General features: G+C 36.5%; 1 protein-coding gene across 2 annotated transcripts in view; it reads right to left on the bottom strand.

Moving 5' to 3' along the window:
- RIC1 (RIC1 homolog, RAB6A GEF complex partner 1) overlaps positions 1–26,738 on the bottom strand; it is a 120,757-nt gene that overhangs the window by 73,396 nt on the left and 20,623 nt on the right. For both annotated transcript variants that reach the window (XM_074394775.1, XM_003928179.4), the window contains exon 3: positions 5,666–5,745. In XM_074394775.1, coding sequence (XP_074250876.1) covers positions 5,666–5,745 — 80 coding nt within the window. The remainder of the gene's footprint in view (positions 1–5,665; positions 5,746–26,738) is intronic.

Genomic DNA, 26,738 nt, shown 5'->3' with positions numbered 1-26,738 from the left:
TTTAAGTCATATCTCCACTCTCATTCCCTTACCCTGCGTTATTTTTCTCCATAGAGTGGATCACCTAACTCATAATGTATTTACCTATCACCCTCTACTAGAAGAATAACAAGCTCTATCAGCAGGGCTTTTTGCTTTGTTGTGTTTTTTTCCACTGTTGGATCTCTACTATCTACAACAGTGCTTAGAATCTCACAAAATTCAATACTTTTAAAATGGATAGGCAGATGGATGAAAATAATTTTCAGAAGAAGTTTTTGAAAGAGGTAGTACCCTTTCACCACACTTTTTATAGAACCGAACCAAAAACAAAAACCAAAAACTGCTTATCGTTTACATTAGCACATATGAAGACAGCCTTTAGTCTGATTAAAAACAATATGTAGTGCTCTCCAAATTGGGCACATTTTTTAACAGTCCTTTTCATTCTTTGGATACAGCTGCTACCCTTGGAAGTGTGGCCAATAAGGAAGCAGTTTTCACTATCCAGAACTTATATAGTAAAATTGTTACCAATCCTATTAATAAGTGCTCAAGCAACTATAACGTAATGTGTGCACGTAACATACAAAGTTCAATAGTGAAAGTTCACCCATGTACATTTACAGAATACAAATACACTGAAATCAAACTAGACATGGGATGTTTTCAGAGGCTCAGGCAGAACATAAACACTAAGACCACTAACATACTGTCAAGTTTATAAACTGAATGTAGAACAAGGTATATTATTAGAAATGAAAGGGAAAAGTGGCTGAAGTTTCCTCTCTAGAAAACGAACACTCGGAACATAATAAAAAGAAATAAACAAGTGTTGAGGGAAACTTTCATGAGTCTGTAACTAATTCAGATCTCTTTTCACCTCTAAATTTGATATGATTTAGATGGTTCTGTCCCGTACTGTAGGTTTCTTCTGCAAAGAAGCTGGATTTTAGAAGAGACAAGTTGTGTTGAAGTTAAAAATTGCTAATTTCAGGTAGCTCTTCTCTTCCTTTCCAGCTGGCACTAATTCATTAACAGTGAGCTGGTAAGAAGCATCACCATCTGATGAAATATGTTGGGAGGGTGGAGGGGGAAGAAGAGGAGATATGATTATATTTTGAAATGATTTTTTTCTTCAGTGAAAAAGATAAGATTGATATCTTTACGATATAATAATTAAATGTACTGAATTTTAGCACAAAAAACTTTTTTTTTTTTTTAAGAAACTCAACCTCAATAATGCTAGTCTCTAACAGAAAAAGAGGTTAATAGTAGCAGTGGAAAGATAGGAAGAAGGGGGGAAAATGTCTGCTCTCAACAAAGAATACATTATGACATATTTGTTTAAATTATTTTCATTATGATGAAATTAAATATGATGTACAACTTAAAGATCTATTAAACTTCTATTTAAACATAAGCATATGAACACATTTTAAAGCTAAACATCAATTCTGATTTATCCCTGGCAGTTTCCTTTATTAATGTCACTAAAATTTCCAAACCATAAAATAAAATGTCCAGACAACCTCCAATTAGTCTGGTCCACCAATCTGTGTAACTAATATGAAGTATACTTTAATATAAAATGGAATCTAAGACTTCTAAAATGGAAAATTCATTCATCAAAGAATAAATGATCTTTGAGGTATAAGGAGTCACTTAATAAAACTGCCACCATTGTTAAAGACTGACTCCCAACATCTATAGGAAGGATGCTAGAAACAACACTAGGTGGAAACTAGGACAGATCATGAGGCATCTGACCTGTGGAAAAAGATATGCATGGAAAAGGATATGCAGTCTGAAGTTAAGATGCTGTCACATAATAGAGGGAAGTTAAGATACTCTAGAAAAACTCTTATGATGAACTAATAAGATTTAGAGAAGAGAAGCAAGAGACAATAGTATTTCCATAAATGAGTGAGAAGAGGAAGATTAACCACTGGCCTCAGTAATTATACTACCTCTTTTCTTCAGGACTATTAGAAACCTCCAGATAATTTCTCCTTTTTTTTTTTTTTCCATTCTCTACTCCCAGATAAATCCCAAAGTAGTAGCTGGATGAAGCATAAACAGGGTTGAGGCAATATATTACTGATTAACAGCACAGACAGACTTTGGAGCTGTAGCACTTATGTCTGAATCCTATCTGTGCTATTCATTAGCATGTGACTATGAGTGAGTTACTTTGCCTCTCTGTGCAGCAGTTTGTATAATAATTATACCTAACTGCCACATAGGGTTGCTGCAGGGATTGACTATTAAAAAGTACTTAGAACAGTGTCTCAAACTACACAAGTATTTATAATGTCACAGATGACAATGAAGATACCACTGTCAAAACCAAACTTTACTTTCCTCAAATCCTTATATAATCACCATTTTTCAGGTTTTAAGAATGTGAATTTATTTTATACTCCTAACAATTAAAGAAGTTATTTTTATTCCCTTTGTACAAACGTGTTCTGCAGAAAAACCAAGACGCTTACTAGATTAAGTAATCCAACTAGAAAAATAGTCTAGCACATAAACATACAACAGAACTATTTTCAAGTAAGAGATTTACTTCATTTCAGGTAGCAGTTTGAAGTTAGACTCTGACAAAGCAGCAAATTATTAAGTAGAAAAATAGAAATATATTTAAAAATTACTTAAAAGCTTAGAAATGAAGTAAAAACTTGGTGAAAAAATAATTACTGGTAAGAGCAGTTGTCTTTTATTAATTATCCCATAAGCTATGTGCTTACCTGAACATTGAATATGAAAGATCTCATTTAATCTTATGAAATGATTACTATTGTTATGCTACTCTACAGATTCGGAAAGTTTTTGGTGGTATTAAATAACTTGAAAGAGGTCATACAGCTGAAAAGTGGTAGAGAGAACTATTGAGAAACATTAAGTTTACCCTGCCCCATGGCTCCTTTGTGGAGGATAACTTCTAGTTTGTGATTGGTGGTGGGCAAGTAACAGCTGCCTACCTGGTGTATTCCTGAGTTACGTGTATATGTAGAACACCTGTGTATTAATAAGCATGTATGTAGAACATCTGTGAATTAGTAAGAATCACCTGTAAAAGAGCAAATAAATGCATGAAAGAATTTCTGCTGGGGGACTTCAGTCCTGGAGAGCTGCAAGCCCCGCAGGCTCTCAGGCTGTTGGTCTCCAGATAGATCCCTTCTGCTGGCTATCTGGGTGTCTGCCTCTCAGTATCTTCAGCACACCTGGGTAAGGAGCTCCTGATGGATCTAGGCAGCAAACATTCAATTCCAGGTCTATCTGACATCAAAGCCTATACCTTTAACTATTATTCAAGCTGCTCTAAGGCAATGCACATTTTATTGAGGCCAGCCATTGAAACCTAAGACTTTCAATACGGTGAAATAACGCCCAAATTAAGAGAGTATGTTCTTTATTTAGTTCTCTGTCTTAACACACACAGTCAAACACAGCGAAGTTCATGCACTGTCAGGACTACTTAGTTAACTGGTGTCTCTTGCGGTTTTAGAATCAGGAAAGAAAGAAACTGTTCTTTAAAACTTTTCGGGAACACAAAAAGTGGGTCTCAAAATACCATCCCAAAACACTATAACCATGCAATTGTATTAGTGAACTGAAAAAAAGAAAATAGAATTTTCACTATTTCAAGTTATTTCTCTATCATGCCCACAGAAACATAAATTGTTGCTTCTGATTATTGCTTTTTATAGAAACATGTCTAAATTAAGCAATAAAACTAAATATAGTTCAAAATGCACAAGTAAATCAAATTTTAGTCATTGATTACAATAATTCTTCAAAAAAAATCACCAAATTATCACTTAGAATGAAAAAAACTTCAGTTTTTTCAGTTTTACCAATAAAACTGAATTTAAAATTTCTAAATACATGATGTTGCTATCATTTTGCACTGTATTTGTGTTAAAATTTGTGTAAAAAACACTGTATTAATGTGTTAAAAATTTTTGCTAAAAATTTTTTTGAAAAATAACCAAATTAAATTGAATCCCATCATCAAAAAAATGTCTGTACTTTAAAGAATTCCAAAACTGAAAACCTCAATTAGCACTATATTTGTTACAAAAACAAGTGGCTATATCATCAAGAAAATCTAAACAGCCAGTAATTTAAGAATTGAAAAGCAGAAGAATCACTACAGTCCTACCAATTAGGAAAAATTACTATAAATATTTGTATTGTACTGTTCTAAGTTTTGTCTTCAGATGACTTCTGTTGTTTTGTTTTATGTAGTTGTGGTCATGTTACATATATAATTTTTTGTGACTTGTTTCTTCACTTGGCATTATAACATGGTCAGATTCTTAAGTTCATAAATTTTTCTGAGACGTATTTAATGACTCCTTATCACAGTAGAAGGATGTACCACAGTTACCTTGTTAACCAATTCCCTATCACACCTTTGTGTATCAGAAGTGTGCAACACAACTTTTATTATACCTCTGCAAGCAGTAATAATTTTAAAAAACTATTTTGATATATTAAAATGTGTGGATAGAAAAACAGTTATATTTAATGTTTTATTTTATTTGGGTTACTACTGGTTCTGAATTTAACTGAATTAAAAATTTCTAAATACATCATAATGTTTCTATCAGTTTGCACTGTCTTGATGTGTTTATTTTATTTGAGTTACTACTGGGTCTGAATTTAACTGAATTTAAAATTTCTAAATACATCATGATGTTCCTATCATTTTGCAGTATATTTATGTGTTAAAAATTTTTGCACTCAAAGTTTTTTATTGAAAAATAACCAAATTAAATTGAATCTTATCATCAAAAAAATTTCTGTACTTTAAAGTACAGAAATTCTCTTGAGTTTGTTAGAGTATTTCCTTTTATGAGATTACTTTTACTTATTTATCTAGTGGAATCTCTGTGTGCTTATTGGCAATTTATATTATCTCTTTTACATATAAGTAGTAAGACTTGGCCCTATTTACCACAAATATTTTTTCCAAGTTACTTGCTGTTAATGTTTTTTTTTCTGTTAATATTCAAAAACTTAAATTTTTCACACAATAAAATCTGTTTTTCTCTTTAATTTCTTATATACCTATTAAACTTTGTATGTCTTCCATCACCTAGAAATGTGATAAACGCTCTTATATTTTTATCCAGCTTTATCGGTTTTTTTTTTTTTTTTTTTTTTTTTTAAGACAAAATGCTTCACAATGATACGTTCTTTTATTTCAAAAGTTAAGGCCTGCTATAAGGAAGAAAACAACACAAAATATACCTAACAACACAGTGTAAAGAGTAAAAGTCCATGTTTTTCCCAAATTTTAACCAAGAGTTAACAACTGTCTGCGGTTTTTTTTTCTATGCATATACAAAAGGACAGGCAAAAGTCCCTGTAACTTACCAACATTTCAACTCTTCCTCTCATGATCTCTTAGCTTTTCCCTAATAAGGACTGAGAAATGCTAGACCTGCAATTTATTAATAGTAATATTCTTGATATAGTTTATCATCAAGATTCCCAGACTTATAGAATTCTTTATTCAAGAAATGACAGTTCAAAGACCTGGTAGTTTTTGAAACACTATTTTGGAAATGCTGGCTTAGTTTTATTTTAATCACTACAGACAACTCAAAACTGTAATGCTTTTCTGAATATAAAGTACACAAGTTACAAGAACAAAAAGCAACAAACTTACTTGGGATACACTGGTTCGTAAAGGTACTTGTCCCCTCTTGTGGATGTAATATGAAAAAACAAGATATATCCATTTGCTGTCTGAAAGAGAAATTTTTTTAGTCATGAATTAAAGGGTAAGGCTATTAACTGTAACCCTGAATTTTAATTATATAAATTTTTTTTAAAAAATTTGACTCTCCAATACCTTCCCTTAAAGAATTATAGCTTAATTATGCAAATAAAAGTAATTTGTTTAATATAACCCATACTGAAAAGGAGGGTTTTTACAGATTTGAAAAGATTTCAAAACATGTCATTAAAATCAGTACTTCATAAAATATTCTAGACATGAATATTCTCAAATAACTGTATTATACAATAATGAGTGATTATTTTGCAGTATAGAACTTTTTGAACTCCGCACTAACATGGCAAATAATTATTCTAAGTTTATAAAGCAACAATGCCACTTTATAACTTTATTATAACTTTATGACAAAACGCTTACTCAAAGATTACACAGTATTAACTTCAGAAAAGCATATTTAAATCAATCTTTTGGTCTCTGATTTACTACAAAATATAGCCCAAGATATAGAAGTCCAACAGAGCAAACCTTTAATTTCCAAAATTTGAACATCAGCTAATTCATATTTTTAAAAAAGAAATTAAAAACAGTGCTGTTATATGATCATGACATGCATCTGTGGCTTGTGAAGTTCAACCATTTTACATTTCTGTAAGTATAAAATATTATATTTAGCTGTTTCTAGTCAAACATTTTTAGACATAACAGAGTAAAGTGGCAGTGTTTTGCCCAAATTACTTTATGGTACGTACTGAATTCCTATCATTTTAGAGGCAGGTGGGCAAGTACTCAAAGTAGTACCAAAGAAAAACAAAGAAATTATCCAAGGTTTCAAATTTCTTTCTAATTCTGGGTTCCTGTTTTTCAAAGGAATGACCAAGAAAACAGTTTCTTCAGCAAATCCAGGTTGTTTGCTTTCTTTTTAACTTTACTATTTTACAGTGTATTTGAAATTTCAGTTTCAACACTGTAATATGCAAAAAAAAAAAAAGTGAAAATTCTTCAGATAAGATCATCTTTCTCATTCTTCATGTGCAATTTTATGTTCTTGCAATATGGAGAATATGGAAGCAAAAGGAAAATGGCTTCAAATCAAATCATAGCAAAAGTTTCATACATATTGCCCTAAACAGATTAATTACTGTTCAAAATCTTTAAACTCTACTATTACCTTATATGAGCTTGAAAAGTAAAATAATATGGTCTAGTGCTTAAGAGGGATAACATTAACCTACTAATACTGTCTGAAATATTAGTTATTCAAGGCCAAAAGCTCAACATTTCAGAGTATTAAATATTAATAATATACTCAGAATCTTTTTCTTTTTTTTTTTTTTTGAGACAGAGTTTCGCTCTTGTTACCCAGGCTGGAGTGCAATGGCGCGATCTCGGCTCACCGCAACCTCCGCCTCCTGGGTTCAGGCAGTTCTCCTGCCTCAGCCTCCTGAGTAGCTGGGATTACAGGCACGCGCCACCATGCCCAGCTAATTTTTTGTATTTTTAGTAGAGACGGGGTTTCACCATGTTGACCAGGTTGGTCTCAATCTCTTGACCTCGTGATCCACCTGCTTCGGCCTCCCAAAGTGCTGGGATTACAGGCTTGAGCCACTGCGCCCGGCCCTTTTTTGACTTTTTTTTTTTTGAGACGGAGTTTCACTCTTGTTACCCAGGCTGGAGTGCAATGGCACAATCTCGACTCACCGCAACCTCCGCCTCCCGGGTTCAGGCAATTCTCCTGCCTCAGCGGTTCAGGCAATTCTCCTGCCTCAGCCTCAGGTGTGGCTGGGATTACAGGCACGGGCCACCATGCCCAGCTAATTTTTTTTTGTATTTTTAGTAGAGATGGGGTTTCACCATGTTGACCAGGATGGTCTCGATCTCTTGACCTCATGATCCACCCGGCTCGGCCTCCCAAAGTACTGGGATTACAGGCTTGAGCCACCGCGCCTGGCCTATACTCAGAATCTTAACAAGTGCTTAGAAGACTAGAATGTCAGGGAAAATATGCATCATTTTGCACCAGCATTTAGAAACTTTATAAACACAGTATAATAGATGAAATTACAAATAATAGCTTGGTTTACTATTTTGGTATTCTATGTATCAACCATCTTTACTAAATATCTAAGGCTTTGTATGAATAGTAAATGCTATATACTTCCAGATCCCTAAGACATTTATTATTGACATTGAAACAGTCCTGCATTTGAACAATTTAAAAAGTGTTTTGACAGTAAATGGATTATCCTTAAAAAGTAGGGTTTTTTTTGTTTTTTGTTTTTCTGAGACAGGGTCTCACTATATTGCCCAGGCTGAAGTGAAGTGGTGTGATTATGGCTCACTGGAGCCTCAATTTCTTGGGCTCAAGTGATTCTCTTGCCTCAGTCTTCTAAGTAGCTGGGACTACAGGCATGCACCACCAGGCTCGACTAATTTTTTAAATTATTTTTAGAGATGAGGTCGTGCTATGTTGTTTAGGCTGCTCTTGAACTACAGGGCTCAAGTGATCTTCCTGCCTCAGACTCATAAAGTACTGGGATTCTGTAATCCCAATCATGAGCCATCACACCTGGCCAAAATGTAGCATCTTACTGTTGCCATACTAAATCTGTCTTTATGCAGTGTTACAGTGAGCCTTCTCTTTGCATTCCCAAAATAATGCAAATAAAGCATCTAACGATTGCTTAATCTACAGGCAACAATCCTACCACCTTCTTTAAACATGTACACACACAAACACCCCAAAACTAACAAGTAACCTGGAGTTCTTTCACCTGCTATCATCTCATATTTTAAATATTTATATATTTTTTCTTTCTCCAAGGCACACTACTACTGGATTATGTAGCTTTAATCACAAAGGTCAAACAATTTCTCTAAGTAATTTAAATGACAAGTCTTCTTACCCCTTTCTTTTGAATTAGGGTCACAGATCTACAGGGATGAAGACTGTATCATAGATACACAGGGATAAAAGGAAAATATAAAAGAACAACATCACTACTAGGGGATAAAACGGATTTGTCTCTGTAAGTATCACTTAGAATGAAATAACTAGAAGCAACAATTTAAAAGGACATTAACCAATGTATCAGAAATTCAGTCTGAGAGGTATGGATATTAAAGCTTAATGTATGATTTTCAGTTGTAAATCTAATAATGGTAGGTTTGAAAAAACCATGCAAACTACCTCAGCTAATTCCACATTTTAGAAAGAAGAATCTGAAATCTGGATTATATACATACATATGAATATATTTAAATATAAATAAAAAGCTATAAATCACAAGCACGCTCATAGGTGGTATCTTTTGACAAAAATACTCATTAAAATTATTCCTAATACAACCACATTATTTTATACCAGAGTACTAATCTGTTTTTTAAAAAGGCCAGAATTCTGCTTCCAACTAGGAAGGAATAAGCTGAAGTTGATTTATAATCCTATCTGAAACAACAACAACAAAAACACACAGACCAAACACATGAAACAGTTTTCAAAACACTGGCATGAAGCAATGAAGGCAAGTCATCCTTGAGAGATAGGAAACAACTGAGGTGAATTCTATTACTCTTACCCAGCTTACTGGCTTGTGAGAATTTCTGGGTCAACACATTTAGAAGGGGCACTTAGACAGTCTGGCAGACTTCCAGAGTTGAGAAGCTGAAGAATCCAGGAAGAGTAAGACAGCTAGAATTCATGTGACAGAGTACCAGAGGAGAGAGCTGCACAGAGAAAGAGTTCAGAAGTATCACTAAGGGAATGCAGGCGTATCACTAAGGGAAAACTACTCAAACAGTCTGGGGAATAGTACTTGGCCCACAAGCAAGACTAAAGAAAGTCACAATTCACAGGGCACCGGGAAGGAAACTCAGGAAGGTGGTCTTAAAGTATTCTTGTGGTAATCCTAGGAAGGTATTGCCTTAGTAGTGGAGAATAATTTGCTCACAGTTAAGCATGGCTCCAAAACAAAAAAACAAAGCATAAAACAAGATATGAACAGATCAAACTACTTCCAAGTAACTTAACTGCATCCTAGAACAAAGCTGAGGATGATTTACAGGATGACAAAACTATCCAGCACACAACAAAATAAAATCACAATGTATGACATCCAATCAAAGACTACCACATATGCAGAGAAACAGAAAAACATGAGACATAATGAAAAATCACCCATCAAAACAACACATAACTCAACCAGATGTTAAAATTCACACAAAAGGGCATTAAAACCTTTTGCTACATTCCATATGTTCCAAAGGTTAGGCAATATAGAAAACCCAAACAGAACTCTAGAAACAGAAATACTAAAACATCTGAGATGAAAATGACATTGGTTTGATGAATGACAGGTTAAAAATTGATCATAAAAGCACAGCAATAAAAATTATCCACACACACACACACACCACAAAATACAAACACAATCAGTGAATTGAGAGACAACTTCATGTAGCCTAATATACACATAGAGTCCCCAAATGACAGGAGTAGGAGTCAGAAAAAAAATTTTAATTTAATTCAAATTTCACTGGTTTCACCTAAATTTCTTTAAAAGATAATAGGCTTTAAAACAAGAATAACAGCAGTGTATCCTGGGGTTTAAACTGGGTATAAAAATAAAATGTATATCTGTTTCCTGATCCCAATAGAACAAAACTAGAAACAAACAAACAAAATTCTGGAAAACCCACGTATCTTTAAAAACTAAACAGGATACTTCTAAATAACCCATGAATCAAAGGAGAAAAACAAAAGGAAATTTTAAAAATACATCACACCCAAATTTGTGGGATGCTGCTAAAGCAATACTTAAAGAGGAAATTTACACCCTTAAAATACTTATATTAGAAAAAAAAAATCAAATCAATGACCTAAGTTCTACCTTAAACTAGAAATAAATTAAACTAGAGCAAATGAAATCCAAAGCAAGGGGTGGGGTGTGAGGAAGGGTGAAAATAACAAAGATCAAAGTGGTAATCAATCAACTAGAAAACAGAAAAAAATCAATGAAATAAAAATCTGGGGTTCTTTTGTTATTGTTTTAGAAGATCACTGAAACTGACACACTTTTGGTCATTACCGATCAGGCAAAAAAGAAAGAATCACTAACAGAAATCAAAGAGGCGACATCACTACAAATCTTAGAGGTGTTAAAAGAATACACTGGCTTGTACCATTGCTCTCTTTGAAATAGCCAATCAGAATCAGCTTAGACTGTGCGGTCCAGCTGCAGACAATAGGGGAACAACACAGCAGTAGGAGCTACCTGTGTCAGGGATAAGAATCCCCTCCCCTCCCTTGTTCAGGTGTGCTCTCACCATTGCTCGATTGGCAAGATGTGGGATGCACCCTTCTATAGAAGTAAATATTGCCTTGCTGAGAAAATTTATGTTTGAGTGCTCTTTCTTTTGCAGCACTGAAAATTTGCTTCTAACAAAAGTATTGCCAAATTATTTATCAAAAAAATTATATTAATTCCCAGTATCACTCTAATTGTTCTTAGAATACCTGTTTATTCCTGAATTAGATTGGTAAAACACGGTCTTATCATTTTAATTTCCATCTGTTTCCTTGCTAGTGATTTCTCCCTCCCCCTCCTGCTCACTTCCCCCCACCACCTCCCCCTTACCCTCTCTTTCTCAATGAAGTTTCACTCTGTTGTCTTGGCTCACTGCATCCTCTGCCTCCCAGGTTCAAGCAACTCTCCTGCCTCAGCCTCCTGAGTAGCTGGGATTACAGGTGTGTGCCACCATGCCCAGCTAATTTTTGTATTTTTAGTAGAGACAGGGTTTCACCATGGTGGCCAGGATGGTCTTGATCTCCTGACCTCATGATTCGCCTGCCACAGCCTCCCAAAGAGGTGGAACTACAGCCATCAGCCACCACCCCCAGCTATCTTTTAATTTTTACTGGCTTGTTATACTTCTCCTTCTGCAAGTTGTGTTTGTCCATTTTTCAACAGAATGGTATTCCATAGGAAGTTTTTATTAACATTAAAATTTTATTAAGTAATACAAATAATAATTGTCCCTAGCATTGCAAATAACTAACATAGATGGTAAGGTCATCAATGTTTCATTTTCTTGCCTAAACTTGTTTATCATCTATCTCTCACTAACCTAGGAATTAGTTCCATGTCCACTTGCTTGTCCTGTTCACTGTAGCTCCAATACCAACGCATTCCATATAAAATGAAATAAATTATCTGAGTATACCATTACTTAACCAAGATTACTAATCCTGTTAGGTACAGGATTGTTAGAGATTCTTTTTTTGTGGCTACAAGATATTGTTCTAATGTTCTCTTAAGTTTCTAGGGTTAGAGGTGAGAAGTCTATTGTTAATGTGATTCCTTTTTCTCTGAATGATTTTTCTCATGATAACTAAAATTCAGTTATTTCTTCACATTATCTCTAGATAGGTGTATTTTTTCAGTAAACTTTTTCCACACAGCCCCAGGCCCAGCCCCAATCAAATATATCTAAGTCTCAGCCTTTTCAACCTGAAAACTTAAGTATTTCTAAACTAGGGAAGTTTCTTCTATTATTTCCTAAACTAATGCTTCTGTCTTGTTTGCTATTGCTCATTTGCAAACTTCCTGAATTTGGTCCTGTAGGTCTCTTATCTTTTCAAAAATAATTTTATTTCTGTATGTCTTGCATCATGAAATCATGAAATTGTTTCCATTTGATCTTCTGCAACAAAAGATTCAGCTATCACAACAGGTTATCAGTTCATCCGTAGAATTTTTCTCTTAGGAAATTTTTAGCTCTAAAAAGTCCTGATTATGTTCTAATTGCATTTTCTGAAAGTTTTTAGTATTTTTTTTTCTTAATTTACTACATTCTTCTGTGTCATCCCTGTGGCTCATCAATAGAAGCCACATATTTTACTTGTTTAGTTTGGGTTTCCATAATTTACTACAGTCTTCTGTCTCATCCCTGTGGCTCATCAATAGAAGCCATATATTTTACTTGTTTAGTTTGGGCTTCCATAATTTGGTCCCTTAGTGGTTTTTTCTTTGCTGTGTTCCATTAGTCACCTGTAGACATTAGGCTTTGATGTGGATATCTGGAAATGCAAACCTACAAATGCTGGATAAAAAATGACCTGCAGAGGCAGACAAGATCACACACTGCTGAGGCTTCAGCAGTCTCCTCTCAGGGATTACCTCTGTGTGGAAGGGCCAGCTTCCTCAGACCATGAGGTCTGTCAGCAACTGAGTTAACGAGCGCAACTTCTACTCTAAGACCACAGCAGTCAACAGAGGTTTATGGGAAGCCCTGCTAATGTCCTCTTCCAGGAGCAGACACATTCAGCCCTTTTCTGACGGGAAACCACAGGATTCCACTTTTTTAAGCGCACTTAGAGAACTGCAAAATCTAAGATGCTGGCTCAGTGCCTTAAGGAGAGGCAAAGCAAACCTTTCCCTCTGCCTGGTCCTTCAGCATCTATTCTTTCCCTAAAGAACGTGGTATCTTGATGATTCTGACTTTAGGTTCATGTTTACTATACTCCTAAGAGGACGAGTTAGGAATGTGGAATTCTATCGTCTCAGAATTTAGAAATTAACTTAATTTCTAACATCTCTACCAGGTGCTCAAGGTTTCTGTTTCTGGCCTCTGCCTGCAAAAGAGGTTTTTATTTTCATTTCTTTCATTATGATATAAAACAATACAGTCTGGGTGCAGTGACTCACACCTGTAATTCCAGCACTTTGGGAGGCCAAGGTGGCGGGTCACCTAAGGTCAGGAGGACCAGCCTGACCAATACAGCAAAATCCTGTCTCTACTAAAAATATAAAAAATGAGCTGAGCATGGTGGTGGGCACCTGTAATCCCAGCTCTTGGGAGGCTGAGGCAGGAAGAACTGCTTGAACATGGGAGGCGGAAGTTGCAGGGAGGTGGAAGTTGCAGTGAGCCGAGATTGTACCACTGCACTCCAGCTTGGGCAACAGAGCAAGACTCTGTCTCTAAGTAAATAAATAAAAATAATAATTCAGACAAAGAGCCATTAGCTGTTTGATAATAGTTTAGAAAGGTAACTGATATTTTTGTATCATCTGTTTAGCAAGATATTATGAGGAGGAGAGGAGACTGAATTTTGCTAAAGTGTAGATGTAAACAATTACCAGCCATTATTCCAGAAATCACATGATTTGAAACTTCCCTAATTACTCTTGCAGGTAACATCAGTATTGTAGAACCTAAGATTGGCCTTTTCAGGTATCTTTTCAGGTTTTTGCATTTCTGATGGCCGATGGCTCCATGTGGACCCACCAACTGGTCCTGGTCCTGTGGTCCCACTCAGAAGTGGACTCAACATTAAGACCACTTTCCACACCCCTAATTGCATCCCTAAACAATCAGTAGCACTCATGTCCTGTCCCATTAAACTATCCTTGAAAAACCCTAGGCTCCAAATATTGGGGAAGAGTCCTTTGAGAAATAAGATTCTGGTCTTCTGTTCAGCCAGCTCATCTTGATAAATCAACCGTAACTGGGCAGCAGGCAAAATGAAACTGTTGGGCAGTTACGATAGTTTTAATAGATATATCTGGGCTCATTCCATCTTTATATAATGCTTAAGATTTTATCCATAAAAATGAAATTAGACTGAAAATCATAAAAGGAGTATTAAGACAACTTTATATTACATGGTTAAGAATTCTACTGCATAGTATGTAGTAACACTAAGTAGGTCATGGCAGACCAACACTCCCAACAGCTAGAAAAAGGCAGAAAACATAAAAAATGATATTTTTAAAGGCATCAGGCAAGCTATGGAATCAATAAGGCCTAGACTGATTAAAATTCATAGTAGGAAAACTGTTCAGAGGTAAGCTGATTTTTTCCCCCTAAAGACCATTCACCAAATCTGGACACAGGCTAAGAAAGCAGCAGACTTAGTTAAGGCAGAGGCCTGCTGGAGGTAAGAAAAGTCAGAAAAACTCTTGGCAGTTACATAGGGTTGAAGAAATAATCAAACTTCAAAAGCCTCAATTCCATAGCCAATTTCTCCCAGTTGACATCTGCTGAACTTTGAAGTTGCAGAAAGGGCTCAAGGGCTAGAAGGCAAACTTCAGAAAGGCAAAGTAAAATTTCCTGTAGTTGTGAGATGCAGAGATATCCATACTAATTGGAGACCTGATGTGCCTCAAACACACAGCCAGAGACAAAGATTCTGTGCTTAGTCAAACTTCAGTCAGGCTCCTGAACCTTCTCCTAGGTCCATCTGTACATTTCCTTGTAAAATCCACTTTAGCAAGATCCCTGCACTTGATAGCTGATCAGGTACCTCATCCTCCCCCTGGCCTGTCTTCAGCATTAAAACATATGAAACCTCAATTTACTACCTCAATGGAGTCAGACTGGATATAGCAGACAACATGTATTAGTAACTTGAGAGACACAGCAGTAGAAAATAGCCACGACAAAGCGCAGAAAAAATAAAGGGAGAGCGGGCAACAAAAAAAGGCATGAAACATGTAAGATATTTACAAAAATTTAAATTGATGTCCTATTCCCACAAAATGAGACACAAGCAGTATAGAGGTAATAGCTGAGAATTTTCACAGATTCAAGCTTAAAGAATAGCAAACAGATAAGCACAAAGGAAACAACATTTTAGCATATCATAGCTAAATTCTGAAAACCAAAGACACTGAAAAATCTTAAAAGCAGTTAAACAACAACAAAAAAAGGTGGCTGGGCACAGTAACTCACATCTATAATTTGAGCACTTTGGGAGGCCAAGCCAGGAGGATCACTTGAGGCCAGGAGTTCAGGACCAGCCTGGCCAACATGTTGAAACCCTGTCTCTACTAAAAATTTAAAAAATACTAACTAGCTGGGCATGGTGGTACACACCTGTAATCCCAGCTACTCAGAAGGCTGAGGCAGGGAAATCGCTTGAACCCAGGAGGTGGAGATTGCAGTGAGCTGAAACTGAGCCACTGCACTCCAGCCTGGGTGACAGAGCAAGACTCAAGACAGTCTCAAACAAACAGACTGGGCAACAGAGCAAGACTTTGTCTCAAACAAACAAAAAAGGTTACATTACTTTCAAAAGGCCAACTATAAGATCACTCACTGACTTCTCAATACAATGAAAAATGGCAGAAAACAATGGAATCAAATCTTTAACTTAAATAACTGCCAATTCAGAATTCTATACCTCTTGAAAATATCTTTCAGAAATTAATGCAAATTAAATACATCTTTAGGGGAAGCAAAAATAAAATTCATATGGCTCATGTAATTTTTTTCTTGTAATTTCATACTTAATGCTTAACAAACCGCCAAAGAATAGAGACCCCAAAGCCTAATACACAACATAGACTCCATCAGTGTTGAAAATTGATGCAAACTTGAATATCTACCTGTAACAAAAATATACTTCAAAAAATAATGGCAAACCAAAGACATTCCTAAAGAAAATGGAAATTACACTGCATGACGCAGGACAATTTTTTTTTCTCAAACTACATCCTCACTGATTACATACTACCTGGAATATACAGACTCTATTGAAAAAGTTAGAGAATAAATGTATCCTAATATTTTTTAAATCCGCATAACTTGTGATAGGCAAATATTTAATAATAATGCTTCAGGCATAATCCAGTTTATAATTTTCCTTTATATAAATAAATACATTTTGGGAGACTGCAGAGGTGGCTCATTTGAGGTCAGGAGTTCAAGACCAGCCTGACTAACATAGCAAAACCCTGTCTCTACTAAAAATACAAAAAATTAACTGGGTGTGGTGGCATAAGCTTGTAGTCTCAGCTACTCGGTAGGCTGAAGCAGGAGAATTGTTTGAACCTGGGAAGCAGAGGTTGCAGTGAGCCAAGATTGCACCACTGCACTCCAGGCTGGGTGACAAAGAATGCATCTCAAAAAAATAAAATAAAATACACACATATAATGTTACCAATTGTTAGTATCAATCTTAAGATGCTATCTTTTGTTTAAAAGAAATCCATGTTTCTCCAGTGTAACTCACTTTAGGTGAGCCCCACATTTCAATAATTCTGATTTTATTTCAAATTAATGTTCTCCACATAACTGTATTGCAATCTCACAATCTACTCCGTTTCTACACACAAACACACACACACACACACACACACACACACACACATATATTAAATGTATATATATGTCCTAGAAACCTAAAAATGTCAACAGTGCAGAGAGGGGGCTTACATATAAAATTTATTACTAACCTAAACTTTAAGACACTTTTTAAGTCTGCAATGTTTCCTATATCAGAATGCAGTTACATGGTTGCTTGAACTTTGTTTCTAAAATTGACAGCCATAACTTACTGCCACTGCATGTAGGAATCTACATTTTTATATATATATATAAAAAAGCCTGGTAATTGTCCAAAAGAGCCAAGAAGAGAAAATAAACGAAATGCAACTTAAAATTACCTTGCTAGACTTGAAGCCTGAAGGAAAACTATTCCTATGCTGTTTTAAAAAACAAACGCCACCACTTCTTTGCCATTAACTGCACGTAATCTAGAGAGCATTTTCCTCTTACAGCCCTTTCATTCAATTGTTAAGTTTCAACTATGATTTACAACACATACTTCAAAATTTAACAAGCATGGAGAATGGTATCAGAGAAGATGGTGGAAGAGGAAGCTCTAGGAATCTATCCACCAAAACTACAATTTAATTAGCAGGAATTACCTGAAGCTACTATTATGGAACTCTGGACCTGGTAGAACACCTGCAGCCTCCAGGAGACAGTTTAATGAAGGTATTAGCAAATTTCAAATAATTTCAGCTTTCTTGTGGTTGCAGCTGTCCCTCCTCTCATCTACCAACTCTGTGGCAGGCACCTATGGATGTTGCAAAGGGTATGTGGTGTGGCTTGTGGGAGTAAGGGGGTCAAATAAGGGCTCTGTGCTCCAAAAGCTGGTATTGTGGGTTCTAATTTCTGCTTTTGATCACCAAGGGCCTGGTACACCCAGGGATTCTGGGCCAAGAGGGAATTTTATAGAGAGGACCTATTTTTAAGCCCTCTCCGGGGAATAGGATATCTAAGGAAATCGTACTGATTGGCTTACAACAGAGAAAACAAAAAAGAAACTTCAGAGACCACCCATTAGAAGAAACACAAACTTTGCAAAAATAGTTTGGAAAAGTAATAAAAGGAACTCTTCAGCAGTCAAGGAGCAAAACCTAGCAATCTCTGAGGGCTAGGAGAATCAGATGTCCAAAGTCACCACATAATACTCAGACAGTCCAGTTCTCAATGAAAAATTACAACACATAAAAAGAAACACAAAAGTATGACCCAGTCATAGGAAATAAAGAATGTGGCAGAAACCATCCCTAAGGAAGCCTAGACATTTGAATTATTAATGTGAGACATTAAATCAACAGTCTTAAATATGTTCAATGAGTTAAAGGAGATAATGGTCCAAGAACTAAAGAAAATCAAGAAAACAATGTCTAAACAAAATGAAAGTATCAATAAAAGAGAAAAAAATTTTAAAGAAACTAAACAAATTCTGAAGATAAAAGATACTTATTCTACAGTAACTAAAATGAAAAATTCACTATAGGTATTCAACAGCAAATTTCAGCAGACAGAGAAAAGATACATATACTTAAAATAAGACATTTGAAAATCATGCAATTTAAGGAATGAAAAAATAAAGAAAAATAAACAGAGTCTGAGAAACCTATGGGGCACTATCAATCATGCCAACATACATAATAAAGGAGTAGAAGTATGGAGGAAAGGGCTGTTAAAAAATATTTAAATAATTAATTGTTGACAATGCCACAAGCCCTGATGAAATCCATGAATATACAAATCCAATGAACTAAAGAAACTCTAAAAAGGATAAACTCAGAGAATCACACGGAGAAACATTAGAATCAAACTGCTGAAACCAAAAGACAGAATTTTGAAAGCATTAACAGAGAAGCAGCTTGTCAGTTATTAATTAGGGTTTCTCAATGATGGTTTGGCTGTACTTCCCATAATCCCCATGTGCTGAGACAGGGACCTGGTGGGAGGTAACTGAATCATAGGGGCAGTACCCTCATGGAGTTCTCATGATAATGAGTGAGTTCTTATGGGATATGACGGTATTTTAATAAGGGGTTTTTATCCCTTTGCTCAGCACTTCTCTCCTGCCACCATGTGAAGAAGTACATGTGTGTTTCCCCTTCTGCCATGATTGTAACTTTCTGAGGCCTCCCCAGCCACACAGAACTGTGAGTCAGTTAAATCTCTTTCCTTTATAAATCCAGTCTTGGGCAGTTCCTTATAGCACCATGAGAATGAACTAATACAGTAAATTGCTACTGCAGAGAATGGGGTGCTGCTATAAAGATACGTCAAAATGTGGAAGCAACTTTGGAACTGGGTAACAGGCAGAGGCTAGAACAGTAGACACCCACACTTAAAAAGGCACATATCAGGCCCAGTGTGTTGGCTCATGCCTGTAATCCCAGCACCTGGGAGGTCAGGGCAGGATGATTGCTTTAGCCTAGGAGTTTTGAGGCCAGCCTGGCCAATGTAGTGAGATCACATCTCTACAAAAAATAAACAAAATCAGCTAAAGGATGGGCATGGTGGTGTGTGCCTTTGGTCCTAGTCACTAGGGAGGCTGAGGTGAGAGGATCACTTAAGCCCAGGAGATCAAGACTGCAGTGAGCCACGATCATGCTGCTGCATTTCAGCCTAGGCAACAAAGCAAGACTCTGTCTCAAAAAAAAAAAAGGTAGGGGTGGGAGGACATTCAAATCAATAAATATGAACATAAAATAACTAAATAACAAAGAGCAAAGTAATCCCAAAGCTGGCAGAAAAAAGGAAATAATAAAGGTTAGAGTAAAATAGAGAACAGAAAAACAATAAAGAAAATACACTTTAACAAAAATTGCTTGGTTTTTCTTGACACACAGTCTTATGCTATTACCCAGATTGGAGTGCTGTGGTAAGATCAAAGCACATGGCAACCCTGAACTCTTGAATACAGGTGATCCTCTTGACTCACCCTCCTGAGCAGCTAGGCCTACAATCATGTGCCAACACACCTGGCTAAGTTTAATTTATTTTTTGTAGTGATGGCATTTCAGTATGTTGCCCAGGCTGCCCTGTAACAACTCCATGCCTCAAGCAATCCTCCTGACTCAGCTTCCCAAAATGCTGGAATTACAGACATGAGCCATCACATCCAGGCAAAAGTTGACTCTTTGAAAAATCAACAAAATTGACAAACCTCTAGGTAAGTTAAGATAAAAGGAAGATGATTCAAATTACAAAAATGAGAAATGAAAGAACATTACCAGTAATTTTGTATAAATAAAAGAGATTATGAGAATAAAATAGCTGTATTCTAATAAAATTAGACGTCAGATGAAATTGACTAAGTTCTAAAAACATGCAATCTACCAAAACTGACTTGAAAACTACAGATCGATATATTGTATGAATATAGATGAAAAAATCCTCAGCAAAATACTTCATACATCATGACAAAATGGGATTCAGTCACAGAATGCAAGGAGGTTCAATATATGAAAATCAATCAATGAAATACACTACATTAACAGATGAAGGAAAAATCCACATTATCTCAATTCATGTGAAGAAAGCTTTTGACAAAATTTAACATCCTTTAACAATAAAGGCATGCAATAAACTAAGAATAGAAGTAAATAACCTCGACATAATAAAGACTATATAGGAAAAACCTTAAGCCAACATTATACTCAACGGTTAAAGACAGAAAGCCTTCCCCTAGAACGAGAACAAGATAAGGATGCCCACTTTTACCACTTAATTTAACACAGTATTCAAAGTTCTACCCAGAGCAATTAGACAATAAAAGGAGACGAGGGCAACCAAATTGGACCACAGACAAGATGTATACGTAATGCACACAAAAATTATCAGAGCTAATAAAGTTAGCGAAGTTGTAGGACATAAAATCAATACACCAAAGTCACATATATCCATACAGCCTGGATCCGAAACAGTCCCTGCACTGTAGCCCAGACATATTGCCAGATCATGGCCAGTTAGCTTCTTTAAACGAGACTTAAACCCACTCCTCCTCATGGGGCAGTGGGTCCTCCCAGCTGGGGTCTTGAGCCACTCCCAATTAGACAGAGCTCTAATCTACCCCCAGGATGAAGTGCCCAGGTGGTAGAGCAGGCTGCCACATTGTCACTTAAGTTTCTCAATCAATCCAGAGCCTGTGGGTTCTGGAGAGCCCATACCAATTGGGGGCTGAAGAGATCCCCAACACAGCACACCTGCTGCAGCCAAATTGTTTCTTTAAATGGGTCCCTGATCCCACTCCTCCTGATGGGGCGACATCTCCCCAAAGGGGTTTCCAGCCACCTCCTACAGGCACATCTGAGCCAGGAACAGGTCAGTACCCTACTGTGAAGGAGCTTCCAAGGAAGAAGCAGGCTGCCATCTTTGCTGTTTTGCACCCCTCCCTAGTCATACCTCCAGGTACAGGAAAAAACAAGGAAAATAGGGTCTGGAGTGGACCCCACAAATGGCAGCAGCTCTATGGAAGAGTGGCCTGTTAAAAGAAAAACAGAAAACAATATCATCAACAAAAAAGACCCTATAAAAACCCCTTTTGAAGGTCAGCAACCTCAAAGACTGAAGGTAGATAAGCCCACAGAGATGAGAAAGAATCAATGCAAAAATGCTGGAAATCCAAAAAGCCAGAATGCCCATTTTTCTCCAAATCACCAAAACACCTCTCCAGCAAGGGCTCAGAACTGGGCTGAGGCTGAGCTAGCTGAAGAACAGAAGTAGGCTTCAGAAGGTGGGTAATAACAAACTTCACTGAGCTAAAGGAACCTGTTGTAACTCAATGTGAAGAAGCTAAGAAACATCGCAAAACAATACAGGAGATGCTAACTTCTTAGAGACCTTGACTATACTACCACACGATAATAGTGGGAAACTTTAGCACACCACTAACAATGTTAGACAAGAGGAGCCAGCTTAGAGAGGAACATAAATGACCTATTAGAGCTGAGAAACACATTACAAGATCAAAAAGACAAAGGGCATTACATAATGATAAAGGGTTCAATTCAACAAGAAGAGCTAAATATCCTAAATATATATGCACTCAATACAGGAGCACCAAGATTTACAAAGCAAGTTCTTAGGGACCTCCAAAGAGACTTAGACTCCCACACGACAATAGTGGGAGACTTTAAAACACCACTGACAATACTAGGAGAAACCAGTTTAGAAAGGAACATAATCGACCTGTTAGAGCTGAAAAACACACGCTATAAGAACTTAAAAATGCAATCACAAGTATTAATAGCAGAATAGACCAAACGGAGAAAAGAATCTCAGAGCTTGAAGACTATCTTGCTGAAATAAGATATGTAGAAAGAATAGAGAAAAAAGAATGAAAATGAAGAAAAGCTCCCAGAAATATCAGATTATGTAGAGACTGAACTAAGGACTGATTGGGGTCCCTGAAAGAAACAGGGAGAATGGAATCAGTTGGAAAACATGCTTCAGCATATCATCCAGGAGAACTTCCCCAGCCTAGCAAGACAGGCCAACATTCAAATTTAGGAAATGCAGAGAAGCCCAGTAAGATATTCCATGAGAAGATCAACCCCAAGACACATAATCATCAGATTCTCCAAGGTCGAAATGAAAGAAAAATGTTAAGGGCAGCCACAAAGAAAGACCAGGTCACCTAGGAAGGGAAGCCCATCATACCAACAATGGACCTCTCAGTGGAAACTCCAAAAGCAAGAAGAGATTAAGGAAAATCTTAAACTTTTTTTTTTTTTTTTTTTGAGATGTATTCTTGCTCTGCTGCCAGGCTAAAGTGCAGTGCAGTGGCATGATCTCAGCTCAATGCAGCCTCCACCTCCTGGGTTCAAGCAATTCTCCTGCCTCAGCCTCCCAAGTAGGCTGGGACCACAGGTGCATGCCACCACACCCAGCTAAGTTTTCTATTTTTAGTAGAGACAGAGTTTCACCATGTTAGCCAGGATGGTCTCGATCTCTTGACCTCATGATTCACCCACCTTGGCCTCCCAAAGTGCTGGGATTACAGGAATGAGCCACTGTGCCCGGCTAATATTAAACATTCTTTTTTTTTTTTTTTTTTTTGAGACGGAGTTTCGCTCTTGTTGCCCAGGCTGGAGTGCAATGGCGCGATCTCGGCTCACCGCAACCTCTGCCTCCTGGGTTCAGGCAATTCTCCTGCCTCAGCCTCCTGAGTAGCTGGGATTACAGGCACGCGCCACCATGCCCAGCTAATTTTTTGTGTTTTTAATAAGAGACGGGGTTTCACCATGTTGACCAGGATGGTCTCGATCTCTTGACCTCGTGATCCACCCGCCTTGGCCTCCCAAAGTGCTGGGATTACAGGCTTGAGCCACTGCACCTGGCTAAACATTCTTAAAGAAAAGAATTCCCAACCCACAACATCGTATCTGGCGAAACTAAGCTTCATAACCAAAGGAGAAATAAGATCCTGTTCAGACAAGCTAATGCTGAGGGAATTCGTGACCATCAGACCTGCCTTGCAAGAGCTCCTGAAGAAAGCACTAAATACGGAAAGGAAAAACCATTATCAGCCACTACCAAAACACTGACGTAAACAGACCAGTGACACCATGAAGCAACCACATAAACAAGCCTGCAAAATAACCAGCTAGCATCTTGATGACATGATCAAATCCAAAAATAACAATACTAACTTTAAATGTAAATGGGCTAAATGATCCAATTAAAAGACACAGAACAGTAAGCTAAATAAAGAACCAAGACTGATCAGTATGCTGTCTTCAAGAGACCCATATCATGTGCAAAGACACACATCCCAAAATAAAGGGATGGAGAAAACTTTACCAAGTAAATGCAAAACAGAAAGAAGGAAGGACTGCAATCCTACTTTCTGACAAAACAGACTTTAAACGAACAAAGATCAAAAAAGTCAAAGGGCATTTCATAAAGATAAAAGGTTCAATCCAATAAGAAGAGCTAAATATCCTAAATATATACACACACAATATAGGAGCACCCAGATTCATAAAAGAAGTTCTTAGAGACCTTCATAAAGATTTAGACTTGAGACAATAATAGTAGGAGTCTTTAACACACCAGTGAGAATATTAGGCAGATCATCAAGACAGAAAATAAACAAAGATATTCAGGACCAGAACTCAGCTCCAAATTAAGGGGACCTGATAGATATCTATAGAACTCTCCACCCAAAAACAACAGAATGTAATTCTTATCATCATCACATGGCACTTACTGTAAAATTGAGCACATATCGAAAGTAAAACACTCTTTAGCAAATGCAAAAGAACTGAAATCGTAACAAACATTCTCTCAGACCACAACAAAAAATTAATTCACTCAAAAGAATTAAGAATGAAGAAATTCACTCAAAACTATACAACTACATGGAAACTGAACATCCTGCTCCTGAGTGAGTAAACAATGAAATTAAGGCAGAAATCAAGTTCTTTGAAACTAATGAGAACAAGGAGACAATATACCAGAATATCTGGGATGCAGCTAAAGCAGTGTTGAGGGAAATTTATAGCCCTACATGCCCACATCAAAAAGCTATAAAGATCTCAAGTTAACAATCTAAAATCACAACCAAGAAAACTAGAGAGACAAGAACAAATGAACCCCAAAGCTAGTAGAAGACAAGAAATAACCATGATCAGAGCAGAACTGAAGGAGACAGAGACACGAAAAACAATCAAGCAATCAATGAATCCAAGAGCTGGTTTTTTGAAAAAATTAATACAATAGATAGACAGCTAGCTTGATTAAGAAGAGAGGATTTAAATAAACACGATCAGAAATGATAAGGGGGATATCACCACTGACCCCAAAGAAATACAAACAACCATTAGAGAACACTATAAACACCTCTATGCACATAAAATAGAAAATCTAGAAGAAATGGATACATTCCTGGACACATACACCCTCCCCAAGACTGAACTAGGAAGAAATTGAATCCCTGAATAGACCAATAACGAGTTCTGAAATTGAGGAATTAATAAATAGCCTAACAACAACAACAAAGTCCAGGACAGAGGTACAAAGAAGAGCTAGTACCATTTCTATTGAAATTATTCCAAAATAATTGAAAAGGAGGGACTCCTTAACTCACTCTATAAGGCCAGCATCATCCTGATACCAAAACCTGGCAGAGACTAAATAAAAAAAAAATAAAAAAAATAAAAAATAAATAAAAAAAAGGAAAACTCCACAGCAATATCCTTGATGAACATCAATGTAAAAATCCTCAACAAAATACTGGCAAACAAAATATTCAGCAGCCCATCAAAAAGTTTATCCATCACGATCAAATAGGCTTCATCCATGAATGCAAGATTGGCCCAAAATATGCAAATCAATAAACGTGATTTATCACATAAACAGAACTAAACACAACACATGATTACCTCAATAGATGCAGAAAAGGCCTTTGATAAAATCCAACATTCTTTTATGTTAAAAACTCTCAATAAACCATGTATTGAAGAAAAATACCTCAAAATAACGAGAGCCATATATGACAAACACACAACCAATATCATACTGAAAGAGCAAAAGCTGGAAGCATTCTCCTTGAAAACAGGCACAAGACAAGGATGTCCTCTCTGTTAGTCCTATTCAACATAGTATTGGCAGCTCTGGCCAGGGTAATCAGGCAAGAGAAAGAAGATAAGGGTATTCAAACAGGAAGAGAGAAATTCAAACTATCTTTGCAGATGACATGATCCTGTATCTAGGAAACCCCATCGCCTCAGCCCAAAAGCTTCATAAGCTGATAAGCAACTTCAGCAAATCTATGAATAGAAAATCGATGTGCAAAAATCATTAGCATTATTTTACATCAACAGGTAGGCAGAGGGTCAAACCATGAATGAACTCCCATTCACAATTGTCACAAACAAATAATACCTAGGATTACAGCTAATAAGGAAGGTGAAGAACCTCTTCAAGGAGAGCTACAAACCAATGCTCAAACAAATGAGAGATGACACAAACAAATGGAAAAATATTCCATGTTCATGGTTAGCAAGAGTCAATATTATGAAAATGGTTATGATGCCCAAAGTAATTTACAGATTCAATGTTATTCCCATTAAATTACAACTGACATTCTTCACAGAATTAGGAAAAACTATTTTAAAATTCGTATGGAACCAACAAAGAGCTCAAATAGCCAAGGCAATCAAAGCAAAAAGAACAAGGCCAGAGGCATCAAGCTGCCTGACTTAAAACTATAATATGGGGCTACAGTAATCAAAGCAGCATGGTAATGATACAAGAATAGACACACAGACCAATGTAACAGAATACAGAATCCAGAAACAAGACTGCACACCTACACCATCTGTTCTTTGCAAACCTGACAAAAATAAGCAATAGAGAAAAGATTCCCTGTGTAATATATGGTGTTGGGAGTACTGGCTAGCTATACGCAGAAAAGTGAAACTGGACCCCTTTCTTATACCCTATACAAAAGTCAACTCAAGATGGATTAAAGACTTAAACATAAAACCCAAGAGGAAAATCTAGATCTAGGCAATACCATTCTTGGGACATAGGCACGAGAAAAGATTTCATGACAAAGATGATAAAAGCAATTGCAACAAAAGCAAAAATTGACAAATGGGACTAATCAAACTAAAGAGCTTCTACACAACAGAAGAAACTAACATCAAAGTGAACAGACAACCTACAGAATGGGAGAAAATTTTTGGAATCTATTCATCTGACAAAAGTCTAACATCCAGCATCTACAATGAATTTAATAACTTACAAGAAAAAGAAATCCACTAAGAAGTGGGCAAAGGACATGAACAGGCAGAAATACCATCTGACTCATCTGACCAAACAATCTTATTACTGAGTATATAACCCCCAAAATATCTCAATACTGGGTATATACCCCCCAAAACATAAATCATTCTAT

This window comes from Saimiri boliviensis, chromosome 2, assembly GCF_048565385.1.
Source record: "Saimiri boliviensis isolate mSaiBol1 chromosome 2, mSaiBol1.pri, whole genome shotgun sequence".
Classification (NCBI taxonomy): domain Eukaryota; kingdom Metazoa; phylum Chordata; class Mammalia; order Primates; family Cebidae; genus Saimiri; species Saimiri boliviensis.
Note: the sequence above shows the minus strand (reverse complement) of the source record. Positions and strands in the feature narration are given on the sequence as shown.